Source organism: Myotis nattereri, assembly GCF_964212035.1.
Source record: "Myotis nattereri genome assembly, chromosome: X".
Taxonomy (NCBI): Eukaryota; Metazoa; Chordata; class Mammalia; order Chiroptera; family Vespertilionidae; genus Myotis; species Myotis nattereri.
This window is the reverse complement of record NC_138078.1, coordinates 2825152-2839396: the sequence shown is the minus strand read 5'-3', so window position 1 is coordinate 2839396 and position 14245 is coordinate 2825152. Positions and strand designations below refer to the sequence as shown.

The 14245-nt window shown below is 51.4% G+C and overlaps 2 protein-coding genes across 2 annotated transcripts; both read right to left on the bottom strand.

Moving 5' to 3' along the window:
- Window positions 1-1711: 1711 nt before the first annotated feature.
- LOC308512043 (claudin-34-like) lies at window positions 1712-2356 on the bottom strand (the record flags this gene model as incomplete). The annotated part of the gene is made up of 1 exon (XM_081081844.1): window positions 1712-2356. The coding sequence occupies one exon, from the start codon at window positions 2354-2356 to the stop codon at window positions 1712-1714; it is 645 nt and encodes a 214-aa protein (XP_080937970.1).
- A 9589-nt stretch (window positions 2357-11945) lies between these two features.
- Window positions 11946-12590, bottom strand: LOC308511495 (claudin-34-like; the record flags this gene model as incomplete). Its single annotated transcript, XM_081081539.1, has 1 exon — window positions 11946-12590. The coding sequence occupies one exon, from the start codon at window positions 12588-12590 to the stop codon at window positions 11946-11948; it is 645 nt and encodes a 214-aa protein (XP_080937665.1).
- Window positions 12591-14245: the final 1655 nt, after the last annotated feature.

The following is a 14245-nucleotide window of genomic DNA, read 5'->3' as shown; positions in this document are numbered from 1 at the left end:
ACCAGAGGACCACAACAATCAAGGCAAAGATTTGAAATGCGAAGAAGCTGAAAACACCCAACCGGAAAAGCAAAATGAAAATAGAATCCAAAAATATGAAGATAGTGTAAGGAGCCTCTGGGACAGCTTCAAGCGTACCAACATCAGAATTATAGGGGTGCCAGAAGACGAGAGAGAGCAAGATATTGAAAACCTATTTGAAGAAATAATGACAGAAAACTTCCCCTACCTGGTAAAAGAAATAGACTTACAAGTCCAGGAAGCATGGAGAACCCCAAACAAAAGGAATCCAAAGAGGACCACACCAAGACACATCATAATTAAAATGCCAAATAAATAAATAAATAAATAAATAAATAAAATAAAATAAAATGCCAAGAGCAAAAGACAAAGAGAGACTCTTAAGAGCAGCAAGAGAAAGAAACTCAGTTACCTACAAGGGAATACCCATACGACTGTCAGCTGATTTCTCAACAGAAACTTTGCAGGCCAGAAGGGAGTGGCAAGAAATATTCAAAGTGATGAATGCCAAGAACCTACAACCAAGATTACTTTATCCAGCAAAGCTATCATTCAGAACTGAAGGTCAGATAAAGAGCTTCACAGATAAGGAAAAGCTAAAGGAGTTCATCACCCCCAAACCAGGATTATATGAAATGCTGAAAGGTATCCTTTAAGAAGAGGAAGAAGAAGAAAAAGGTAAAGATACAAATCATGAACAACAAACATGCATCTATCAACAAGTGAACCTAAAAATCAAGTGAATAAATAATCTGGTGATCATAATAGAATCAGGGACATAGAAAGGGAATGGACTGACTATTCTTGGGTGGGAAAGAGGTGTGGGAGATGCGGGAAGAGACTGGACAAAAATCGTGCAACTATGGATGAGGACAGTGGTTGGGGAGTGAGGGCGGAGGGTGGGGCGGGAACTGGGAGGAGGGGAGTTATGGGGGAAAAAAAGAAGAACAAATGTAATAATCTGAACAATAAAGATTTAATTAAGAAACAAAAATAAATGAATAAAAAATTGACAGGAAAAAAATAAAAAAAAAATAAAAATTCTGGCATTTGATATTCATAAGAAATAGTTAACTTTAAAGGTATACTATGGTTAGGGCGGAAATGTCCTTTTCTTTAGAGAATAATTTTGAAGTGCATAGGGATGAAGGAATGTGAAGTCTGGGGTTTGCGTTAAAGATCTTCGGAAAAAGAAAAATAGATGAAAAGAAGAAAAGGAAGGAGAGAGAAAGCGAATATGGCCACTTCGTGGTAACTGTTGAGTCTGGTAGTGGAAGGGGGATTCCTTCCGCTGTTCTGCTCTTGCACATGTGGGGACTTGCATGTGGCGGAGAGGTGTTAGGGCCACGCCATGGAAGGTCAGGCCGGTTGTCTTTAGTGGGCGTTTGAGAGGGAGCTGTGAGAGTCCCAGCAACTCTCGTTTCCACACAGTAGGTGTCTAGCATTGATTATTTACCCAATACTAATTAAAATCCAGATTCAGTAAGACAGGTAGACAGTAGGGTTTTTTGGAATTTTTTTTAATGAAAGTTCCTTAACCAATCAATGAGCCCAATTTGGACATAGAAGCCAATGGCCACTTTCTGCCCAGAATGACCTTTGCCTTGGAACTATTTCATAGAGCATCCTGATAACACTGCACCCCCATAAGCGGCTCTCATGGATTCCCAAAGCTGGGCAACCGGGAATCTCACACTTGCGAGACCTCGGGGTACACACGGATGATGGGGGGCAGCTGGAAGGAGATGGTCAGCATCCCACTCAACAGCATGAGGAAGGCAGCCAAAACCGCCATAAGCACGGCACTGCCCATCTCCTGCCGGTCCGGCCTGAAGGGGATGTGGAAGGATGGCGGGAAGCGTATGCCCTCTTCATTCATCACGGAGTGGTGGTTCCAGATCACAGCAGTGAGGATAAATGCACCCGCTATGATGCTCAGGACTCCGGAAGCGCAGAACAGATTGCAGGAGGTGTTCTTCTGCAGGTGTCCCGCGTACACTCTCAGCAGGCCCGTGACCGTGAGCGCCTTCCCCAGGAGCCCGAGGAGGCTGGCGGCCAGCAGCAGGTTCTGAGCGACGCGGATGTCGAGCGGCAGGTCGGTGTCACTGTAGCGGTAGCGGTGACACTCTATATTTCTGCTGTGGAGGTTGGCGGACTGGTAAGCGCAGACCTTCCACATCCCAATGCAGGCCAGCTCCCGGGACGGGGCGGAGCTGCTCTCCATGTGCCACACCCGCCACTCGGGCAGGCCCATGCAAATCATGGAGAACATCCATCCCAGAATGTTGAAGGCGAAACTCGCTGCCTGGCAATTGGGGCTGACAAAAAAGGCCATGGCTGTTTCCAGGGGATCTGCAAACCAATAGAGGGCGTCATGAGGTGGGACCCACGACCTGAATGGCCCCCCGGGGGTGAGCGGCGCTATGTTGGAGAGGGAGATGCCATATTCCAGAATGGAGACACTTGGGACCCCCATGCTCAGCTGGCGAAGGATCCTTGGGCAACATTTACTTAAAGCTTAAAATATTCCGACTTTCACCATGGCAGGGTTCGCTAAGTGGTTAGAGCGTCTTCCCAATAGGCCAAGGTTGCGGCCTCAATCCCTGCTCAGGGCACATGCAAGAATCAACCAATGAATGCATCAGTCAGTGGAACAGCATATCGATGTTTCTCTCTCGCCCACTCTCTCTTTCTCTAAAGTCAATCAAAAAATGTACAGACCTTCTAACAGGCAGTTCCACTTCTGGACATTTGTGAAAGACGCAATTAAGATTGGCTACAGCCCAGCTGGTGTGGTTGAGCATCGACCTATGAACCAGGAGGTCAGGGTTTCCATTTCCAGTCAGGGCACACGCCCCGGTGTGGGCTTGATCCCCAGTGTGGGGTGTGCAGGAGGCAGCAGATCCATGATTCTCTCTCATCATTGAGGTTTCTATCTCTCTCTCCCTTTCTCTCTGTAATTAATAAAAATATATTTTTTTTCATGCAGCCAAGAGTCAGCAATGCCAGCTCCGGATTAATTCCCCGACCAAGGGTAAAGGAGGGACACTAGCAGATAGTTGCGCCCCCATGTTCATAGCAGCGTTCTTCACCACAGCCAGGAGGTGGAAGCACCCCAACGTTCATCATGGGTGAGTGCACAGTCAGCATGTAGGCCGCCCATACCGTGGGATATCATCCAGCCTTGAGGACATTCTACCGAGTGAAACGAGCCAGCAACACAAAGACAAACCTGCATCATTTCACCTCCATGTGGCCCCTAGACCAGCCACACTCAGCGACAGAAAGCCACTGTGGGAGCCAGGGGCTGGGGAGCAGAGGGGATGTAGTGGTCAATGGCACAGAGTTTCCGTTTGGGGAGGCGAAAAAGTTCTGGAGATGATGGTGGTGACGGTAGCACAACATTGTGAAGGTCCCTAGTGACACTGCACTGTACGCATAAAAAAGGTGACTGTTCCGTCTGATCAAATCATTGGTTGATACCTGTCCCCTGGGATCTGCCCTGTAGGGCACTTCACAACAGGCCTTCCCTCCCGCTTAGACCGCATCCCACTGCTAAGACCACATCCCACTGGTAAGGCCACATCACACTGGTAAGGCCACATCGCACTGGTAAGGCCACATCGCACTGGTAAGACCATTATCTTTCTCGTCTGGGCCTTCCCAGGATATGGACCCTTTAAAGCCTAGAGTCCTTTAACCCTCTGACTGCCTGTCGCTAGGGATGGTACCATTTGGGGCTGAGCCCATGTGGTCTTCAGGTGATCCAATACATCCAAGATCCCTCACCCCTTTCGTCCTTGTGTGTTCCTCATTGGGCAATCCTGACAGTGACATGATAATTGTTGAGTTATTCCCACTTTACCCCCACGAAATAAAACCAACAGGCTGGGCCCCACTGACCAGGGATGTGTCTCCGAGGGAGTGAGTGTCTAGGAACGGTGACTAACAGGTCAGGCAGCGCTGCCGACACACACGGGGCTCCTCTGGGTGTCCTCTGGCTCCTCTGGGCGTCCTCTGGCTCCTCTGGGCGTCTTCAGGCCAGGTCCTGGCTATGCGGGACCAGCCACACGGGCCTCAGCCACACGAGGGCCTGGCACACGACTCCAAGCCCTCTCCTCAGCCTCCAGTCCACGGCCACATTCCACCCCCGTTGTCCTGGCCAGCAGGGTTCTGTTGCCGGGTGCGGAACACATGGCAGCATCCAATCCCCACTGACCACCAGGCTTTCTCTGTTCCTCATCAGGCACCCTCCCTACCCGCTTCCTGGGCGGGCAGCGCTCAGTGCGGACCATGGAGTCCTGAAGGTCTGCTTGACAGCCGCCGGGTGTCCTAACCAGTCCCTCTCCCGTCCCCCGGAAATGGTCGCTCCCACACCTCCCGGATGAAATGACCGTGCAAACAGCAATGACACCGGCCGGCGTGCCTCAATGCATAGAGCGTCGGCCTGCGGACCGAAGGGTCCTGGGTTCGATTCCAGTCAAGGGCACGTACCTTGGTTGTAGGCTCCTCCCAGCCCGGGCCCTGGTCGGGGCTCTTGCAGGAGGCAACCAGTTGATGTGTTTCTCTCACATCAATGTTTCTCTCTGTCTTTCCCTCTCTCTTCCGCTCTCTCTAAAATCAATGGAAAAATACCTCGGGTGAGAATTCAAATAAACAAACAAACAAACAAACAGCAATGACAACACATCCGAGCCGGCGTCAGCAGCAGTGGCCCCGCACGGGCGAGGTTGCTATCAGAGCCCAGTGATAGCCAGCAGGATAGGGAGGCCCCTTGAGCTGCAGGCAATGGCCTTCCCGCTGCACCTCCGGTGACGGTGAAGCATAGGACTGTCTCCTTTGGAAAGCTGCTGTTTGAAACTGCTGTTTGAACTACTCTGTTATTCTTAGACAGTCTCTTATTCTGTAGGTCAACTCTGTTATTTTTAGATAGTCCCTTATTCTGTAAAATACTGTTCTAGTTTGAATAATAGAAAAAGATAAAACACTGAGGTGTCTGACCTTGCAAGCTAGCCATCTGACGTAACAGGCTAATAGTAATATTGATAGGAATTCCCATATTCTTATGCCAAGTGTTAGTTCATTATGTATTCAAGGTCACAAACTTGTAACCTCATAACAATAACCTACAGAGAGCTCTCTGTGAAATCTGCAGACAAAGAGCTCAAAAAGGTATAAACAGAGAGAACTTCCTCCTTGTGTTTGCTCAGAGATTTGGGAAACACAGCCCTCTGGGTCTGCGCGAATAAAGACTCCTAATTAACTGGCTCATTCAGGTGTCTCCTATCTATCTCGCTGATTTACAATACAACCAGGATATTGTGAGCGAGATGGAGTAGAAGGTGGAGGTCACTACTGACTGGAAGAAGCTGGCCGGCTAAGGGGGAGATGTCAGATGGGGCTGCTGTGAGGAATGAAGCTGCCAAAAGGCCAATGGGGGTGGGGGCTTCTGCCGGCCCACACTTAGGACCAAATTTCATGTGGGAGTCAAGTTCCGCAGGAACCTCTCCTTAGTTCCTGTGAGAAGGAACTTATTCCAGCAAGTGGGCATGTGTGCAAGGATGCGCACAGGAACACACCGCATGGACTTCATACCTGAGGTACCACGGGACAAGTGAAATCATCCTATCACCCCATGTAGAGAACACAGTCAGTAAACCATTGTGTCCTTACAGTGGACTATTACCCAGAAATCCAACCTTATGCTGAAGAATAATTGGTGGGGGAGGGAAGTTCCCAATGTTAAGTAAAAAGCAGGTTTCAAAAAAATGTGGCTCAGTGGTTGAGTGTGTAACTAGGAACCAGGAGGTCACGGTTTGATTCCCGGTCCGGACACATGCCCGGGTTGTGGGCTCCATTCCCTGTGTGGGGCATGAGGAGGCAGCCGATCCATCTTTCTGTGTCATCAGTGATGTTTCTCTCTCTCCCTCTCCCTTTCTCTATGAAAAGAATCCTAATAAAAGAGTAATATGCAAATTCACCATCACTCCAACACAAAGATGGTGACGCCCAGAGGCACAAGATGGTGGCGCCAAGTCCTCTCAGCACCGCTGGAGTCCTTACGTCCCGGGAGCGGCCGCTGAGAGCCAGGCCTGCTTGGATGTTACCGCGGCTACCCAGGAGCGGCCAAGCGGCACTGCAGACAGCAGAGACCCACACGGACTGGGCCTAAGCTGTCAGTAGGACATACCCTGAGGGCCCCACCCATTGGAGAGGGTGCAGGTCAGGCTGAGAAACCCACCCCTGCGCCCCCACCCCCACCCCCTGCACAAATTTCGTGCACCGGGCCTCTAGTAAAAATATATTTTAAAAAAACACTTGAAGTCTTTCTACAATAGAAATGTCTTTTTTGAGGTCTTAGACCAGATAGTCACTGTCATTCATCAGAGTCTTAAGTAGAAAGCCTGGAGGAAGGGCCACCATGATGGGGAGAAAGTGTGCCCTGATGGGAGCCAGGGCCAGGCCAAGGGGCGACCTCCCTGAACAGTCCTCGGCCCAGGACAGTGGGGGAAGCTGACCTGGGCCCTGTAGGGAGCCTCGGTTCTGTTCCACTTGCAGAGCTCCCCTCCCCCCCCCTCTCCTCTACCTCCCCTCCCTCTCTCCTCTACCTCCCCTCCCCCTCTCCTCTACCTCCCCTCCCCCTCTCCTCTACCTTAAATGTGGCCGGCACCCGACTCTGCCTCCAGTTGCACATTTCCTGTCTCCATGGGACACATGACCCGGGAATGGCGGTGGGCAGAGAGGAGAAGGAAGGGCCCACGGGGGGGATGGCAAACAGGGAGAACGAGGAAGAGAAAGGGCAAAGCCACTCCTGAGCAGGAAACACAGCTGCCGGGCAGGACTGGCGCTGTGACCACCTCTGCTGGTGTCTCAGAGGGCACGCTGTGACCCAGGCGCTGCCTCTGCTTGGCCTCCCTCTGCCAGTGCTGTCATCAGGGACTCCTCCCTGCCTGGTGTTCCCAGCAAAGGCCTGGCACGGTCCCACGCTGGCCCCGAGCCAAAGGCCACAGGGCAGCCTCTGGCTCCTGGGCACCTTGCAGGATTCCCAGGGAGGAGAAGGAGGAGAGAAATGCCACCGCCCTCAGGCAACCTCTCAGTGCTGTACACTCGGGAAATGAGCAGGACACGTTTTCTTGCCTTAGTCCTGTGAAAAAGAATAAAGTGAGTCCCTTAAACAGTCATTGCCAAAGAGCCATAGACAAGGGCTTGGAACTCCTTTCCCCGCTGTCCCAGAGCAGACCCCGCTGGTGGCCGCCTCACCTTCTGCGTCTGAACCTCATGACCTGTCCGCTTGCTCTCTGCAGACACTGAAGGCCAAGAGGGGTCAAGAGACTGCTTTCCTCAGCCCCAGCGGTTCTGTCATTCCCCCGCGTGACCAGCAGGAGGCAGGTACGCCGCCCTTCGCAGGGTATCGGGTTCCAGTATCGGGGTCCTCATCAGAAGCATGTCTCCCAAGAGCTTCTCTTTTCAAATAACCAGAGGGTTGACTCACTTAAATAACACACATCCTCTTTCAAACCGGGCTCAGTGGATAGAGCGTCGCCCCCCGGAGTGAAGGGTCCCGGGGTTGATTCTGATCAAGAGCATGTACCTTGGTTGCAGGCTCGATCCCCAGTAGGGAGCGTGCAGGAGGCAACTGATCAGTGTTCCTCTCTCATAGATGTTTCTAACTCTCTATCCCTCTCCCTTCCTCTTTGTAAAATCAATGAAAATATATTTTTGTAAAAAATGAGACCGACTACAGGTGTTTCCCTAGCAGCCATTTCCCAGCCATCCCAGACCTGCATGGAGAATGGGTAAGACTCGGCCCAAGGCCAGCCCTGAACGTCCCAGGGGAGGCAGAGGCCCCTTTCAAACCCCTGGGAAGGGAGCCAGGGTCTCTAACTCATTGCAGAGGCTGTGACTTCCTCCCAGTTCTAAGGACGGTGTGCACATCATGGCAGGCAGCGAAGGGACATTTCCTACAGAAGGCTTCCACCACTGTACACTCGCTCCGTCAGAGAGTAGAGGGAAGACTCATGGCCCACAGATCGGATTCAAAGTCCAGAGGCAAAGGTTCCATTGAACATTCTCGGGTCCACAGGCAATGTCTTTGGAACACAGATTTATATTGCTGATAGACTTATGCCCCAGGGAGGGTTGTTTTTTCAAGCACTGTGTGCTCAGAGACTTAAATATTCTTTGAGAAGAAGCCTATTTCAGCCTAGCTGGTGTGGCTCAGTGGTTGAGCGTGGACCTAGGAACCATGCGGTTACGGTTTGACTCCTGACTGGGGGCTTGATCCCAGTGAGGATGCGTAAGAGGAAGCCAATCGATGATTGTCTCTCATCATCGATATTTCTATCTCTCCCTCTCCCTTCTACTCTGAAATCAATGAAAAAAAAATATTTTTAAAAGAGAATTCCTCCCTCTTAAAAAAATAAGACTAAAGAGGCAGAGTGAACATCTTATGCAATGAGAATCTACACTAATAAAAGAGAAAAATGGTAATTGGCGTACGGCGATACCGTTTTCATTGGCTAATCAGGGCTATATGCAAATTAACTGCCAACTAAGATTGGCAGTTAACTGCCAACAAGATGGCGGCTAATTTGCATATGTAGGCACAATGCAGGGAGGCGAAAGGGAAAGCAGGAAGAAGCCCCCTGCCACTGACAGTGATCGGAAACCCAGGGGGGAGCTAAGAGCTGGGGGGCAGGGCAAAGGCGGCCCTGGGGCCGCCTTTGCCCTGCCCCCCAGCCATGATCGGAGAATCAGGCACCTTTGCCGCCCTGGCCAGTGATAGCAGGAAGTAGGGGTGGAGCCAGCGATGGGAGCTGGGCACGGTCGAAGCTGGCAGTCCCAGGAGCTAGGGGTCCCTTGCCTGGGCCTAAAGCGAAGCCCACGATCGCAGCGCCCCCCGCTGCCACTGCAGGTCCCCGCTGCCTGGGCTGGACGCCTAGGCCAGAGGTGTTAGGCCTGGGCAGGGGCGGAGCCTGCAACCGCGGGGAGCTGGGGGTCCCCTGCCCAGGCCTGACACCTCTGCCGGAGGCCTTGGGCCTGGTCAAGGGGCCAATCCGGTGATTGGTGATTGGAGGGTGATGAGGGTCAACTCCTCTGGCCGAGGCATCAGGCCTGGGTGGGGGGCGGAGCCGGGGATTGGGGGGATATGATGGTCCCCTTGCCCAGGCCTGAAGCCTGGGTCAGAGGCGTCAGACTTAGGCGGGGGGTGGAGCAGGCGATCAGAGGGAGATGGGGGTCCCCTGCCCAGGCATGATTCCTGGGCCAGAGGACTCAGGCCTGGGCCGGGGGCCAGAGCGAGTGATCGGGGGAGATGGGGGTCCCCTGTCCAAGCCTGACACCTCTGGCGGAGGCATCAGGCCTGGGCAAGGGGCCAATCAGGCAATCGGAGGGTGATAGGGGTCAACGTCTGAGGGCTCCCAGTATGTGAGAGGGGGCAGGCTGGGCTGAGGGACACTCCCCCCCCCCACCCACCCAGTGCACGAATTTCGTGCACCGGGCCCCTAGTAAAGAAATAAAAGTGTAGAATCACTGACAAGCTACAAGGAAGTGACTGAAGGAGATTATCCTTCCCCAAAAAGAGATTGAAAAAACCAAGATGGCGGCTTAGGTAAACACCGGAGTTAGCTGCCTCGAACAACCACTTCACAAATACAACTAAAAGACGGAACGGACATCGCCCAGAACCACAGGAAGACTGGCTGAGGGGAAATTCTTCAACTAGAAGGAAAGAGAACAGCATACGCGACTCAGAGGAGGCGCAGTGTGGAAAATACAAAGGTGCGGAGGTGCGCGCGGAGCGGGCTGGTAGCTGAGGGTGCAGTTGTCATTTTCAATCGGGAGGGAGGCTCAGGCCCTGAGCTCCAGTTCTGGGCGACTCTCTAGGGACCCAGACTCAAACGGGAGAAGCGGGACTGTCTGGCATCAGTCGGAACGTGAGGGCAGCTTTCTCTCCGAGGTTTGCAGCGGTTGCTGGGACTCTGAGAGGCAGAGCCTCTGGGGACGGGACTGAGAGCAGCCATAACTGCTCCCTCCACCCGCCCTGTTGATCCCTTGCGACCCGCCCCGCCCAAGCCCTGCGCAGAGCCATTTGCCAAATAGCCTCAGCCAAAGGCTAGATTAGCACCTCCCTAGAGGACAGAAGTTTTCCCACTGCAGACACAGCTGATTCTCACAGCCAGCTGGCCTGGAGGTCAAATCCCCCTAGTATTAACTACAACAATCAAGGCTTAACTACAGCAAGACTGCGCACAAAGACCACTAGGGGTGCACCAAGAAAGCATAAAAAATGCGGAGACAAAGAAACAGGACAAAACTGTCAATGGAGGATATTCAGTTCAGAACCACACTTTTGTCTCTCAAGAACTGTCTAGAAGCCGCCGATAAAGTTATTGAGATCCTCAAGAAACCTAATGAGACCCTCGATGTTGTAATAAAGAACCAACTAGAAATTAAGCATACACGGACTGAAATAACGAATATTATACAGACTCCCAACAGCAGACCAGAGGAGCGCAAGAATCAAGGCAAAGATTTGAAATGCGAAGAAGCAAAAAACACCCAACCAGAAAAGCAAAATGAAAAAAGAATCTGAAAATACGAGGATAGTGTAAGGAGCCTCTGGGACAGCTTCAAGCATACCAACATCAGAATTATGGGGGTGCCAGAGGATGAGAGAGACCAAGATATTGAAAACCTAATGAAGAAGTAATGACAGAAAACTTCCTCTACCTGGTGAAAGAAATGGACTTACAAGTCCAGGAAGTGCAGAGAACCCCAAACAAAAGGAATCCAAAGAGGACCACACCAAGACACATCATAATTAAAAAGCCAAGAGCAAAAGACAAAGAGAGAATCTTAAAAGCAGCAGGAGAAGGAAACTCAGTTACCTACAAGGGAATACCCATACGACAGTCAGCTGATTTCTCAACAGAGACTTTGCAGGCCGGAAGGGAGTGGCAAGAAATATTCAAAGTGATGAATACCAAGAACCTACAACCAAGATTACTTTATCCAGCAAAGCTATCATTCAGAATTGAAGGTCAAATAAAGAGCTTCACAGATAGGGAAAAGCTAAAGGAGTTCATCACCACCACACCAGTATTATATGAAGTGCTGAAGGGTATCCTTTAAGAAGAGGAAGAAGAAGAAAAAGGTAAAGATACTAATTATGAACAACAAAAATGCATCTATCAACAAGTGAATCTAAGAATCAAGTGAATAAATAATCTGAACAGAAAAAAAAGTGTAGAATTACTTTTGAAGCATTTAAAAATTCTGGTATTTGATGTTCATAAGAAATAGTTAACTTTAAAGGTATACTATGGTTAGGGCGGAAATGTCCTTTTCTTTAGAGAATAATTTTGAAGTGCATAGGGATGAAGGAACGTGAAGTCTGGGGTTTGCGTTAAAGATCTTGGGAAAAAGAAAAATAGATGAAAAGAAGAGAAGGAAGGAGAGAGAAAGCGAATATGGCCACTTCGTGGTAACTGTTGAGTCTGATAGTGGAAGGGGGATTCCTTCCGCTGTTCTGCTCTTGCACATGTGGGGACTTGCATGTGGTGGAGAGGTGTTAGGGCCACGCCGTGGAAGGTCAGGCCGGCTGTCTTTAGTGGGCGTTTGAGAGGGAGCTGGGAGAGTCCCAGCAACTCTCATTTCCACACAGTAGGTGTCTAGCATTGATTATTTACCCAATACTAATTAAAATCCAGATTCAGTAAGACAGGTAGACAGTGGGGTTTTTTGGAATTTTTTTTAATGAAAGTTCCTTAACCAATCAATGAGCCCAATTTGGACATAGAAGCCAATGGCCACTTTCTGCCCAGAGTGACCTTTGCCTTGGAACTATTTCATAGAGCATCCTGATAACACTGCACCCCCATAAGCGGCTCTCATGGATTCCCAAAGCTGTGCCACCGGGAATCTCACACTTGCGAGACCTCGGGGTACACACGGATGATGGGGGGCAGCTGGAAGGAGATGGTCAGCATCCCACTCAACAGCATGAGGAAGGCAGCCAGAACCGCCATAAGCACGGCACTGCCCATCTCCTGCCGGTCCGGCCTGAAGGGGATGTGGAAGGATGGCGGGAAGTGTATGCCCTCTTCATTCATCACGGAGTGGTGGTTCCAGATCACAGCAGTGAGGATAAATGCACCCGCTATGATGCTCAGGACTCCGGAAGCGCAGAACAGATTGCAGGAGGTGTTCTTCTGCAGGTGTCCCGCGTACACTCTCAGCAGGCCCGTGACCGTGAGCGCCTTCCCCAGGAGCCCGAGGAGGCTGGCGGCCAGCAGCAGGTTCTGAGCGACGCGGATGTCGAGCGGCAGGTCGGTGTCACTGTAGCGGTAGCGGTGACACTCTATTTTTCTGCTGTGGAGGTTGGCGGACTGGTAAGCGCAGACCTTCCACATCCCAATGCAGGCCAGCCCCCGGGACGGGGCGGAGCTGCTCTCCATGTGCCACACCCGCCACTCAGGCAGGCCCATGCAAATCATGGAGAACATCCATCCCAGAATGTTGAAGGCGAAACTCGCTGCCTGGCAATTGGGGCTGACAAAAAAGGCCATGGCTGTTTCCAGGGGATCTGCAAACCAATAGAGGGCGTCATGGGGTGGGACCCAGGGCCTGAACGGCCCCCCGGGGGTGAGCGGCGCTATATTGGAGAGGGAGATGCCATATTCCAGAATGGAGACACTTGGGACCCCCATGCTCGGCTGGCGAAGGGTCCGTGGGCAACATTTACTGAGAGCCGTCACATATTCAGACTTTCACCCTGGCAGGGTTCGCTAAGTGGTTAGAGCGTCTTCCCAATAGGCCAAGGTTGCGGCCTCAATCCCTGCTCAGGGCACAAGCAAGAATCAACCAATGAATGCATCAGTCAGTGAAACAGCAAATCAATGTTTCGCTCTCGCCCTCTCTCTCTGTCTCTAAAGTCAATCAAAAAATGTACAGACCTTCTAACAGGCAGTTCCACTTCTGGACATTTGTGAAAGACACAATTAAGATTGGCTACAGCCCAGCTGGTGTGGTTGAGCATCGACCTATGAACCAGGAGGTCAGGGTTTCCATTTCCAGTCAGGGCACACGCTCCGGTGTGGGCTTGATCCCCAGTGTGGGGTGTGCAGGAGGCAGCAGATCCATGATTCTCTCTCATCATTGAGGTTTCTATTTCTCTCTCCCTTTCTCTCTGAAATTAATAAAAATATTTTTTTTTCATGCTCCCAAGATTCAGCAATGCCAGCTCTGGATTAATACCCCGACCAAGGGTAAAGGAGGGATGCTAGCAGATACTTGCGCCCCCATGTTCATAGCAGCGTTCTTCACCACAGCCAGGAGGGGGAAGCACCCCAATGTTCATCATGGGTGAGTGCACAGTCAGCATGTAGGCCGCCCATACCGTGGGATATCATCCAGCCTTGAGAACATTCTACCGAGTGAAACGAGCCAGCAACACAAAGACAGACCTGCATCATTTCACCTCTATGTGGCCCCGAGAGCAGCCACACTCAGCGACAGAAAGCCACTGTGGGAGCCAGGGGCTGGGGAGCAGAGGGGATGTAGTGGTCAATGGCACAGAGTTTCCGTTTGGGGAGGTGAAAAAGTTCTGGAGATGATGGTGGTGATGGTAGCACAACATTGTGAAGGTCCCTAGTGACACTGCACTGTACGCTTAAAAAAGGTGACCGTTCAGTCTGATCAAATCATTGGTTGATACCTGTCCCCTGGGATCTGCCCTGTAGGACACTTCACAACAGGCCTTCCCTCCTGCTTAGACCGCATCCCACTGGTAAGACCACATCCCACTGGTAAGACCACATCCCACTGGTAAGGCCACATCCCACTGGTAAGGCCACATCGCACTGGTAAGACCACATCCCACTGGTAAGGCCACATCCCACTGGTAAGACCACATCCCACTTGTAAGACCACATCCCACTGGTAAGGCCACATCCCACTGGTAAGACCACATCCCACTGGTAAGGCCACATCCCACTGGTAAGGCCACATCGCACTGGTAAGACCATTATCTTTCTCGTCTGGGCCTTCCCAGGACATGGACGCTTTAAAGCCTAGAGTCCTTTAACCCTCTGACTGCCTGTCGCTAGGGATGGTGCCATTTGGGGCTCAGCCCATGTGGTCTCCAGGTGACCCAACACATTCAAGATCCCTCACCCCTTTTGGCCTTGTGTGTTCCTCATTGGGCAATCCTGACAGTGACATG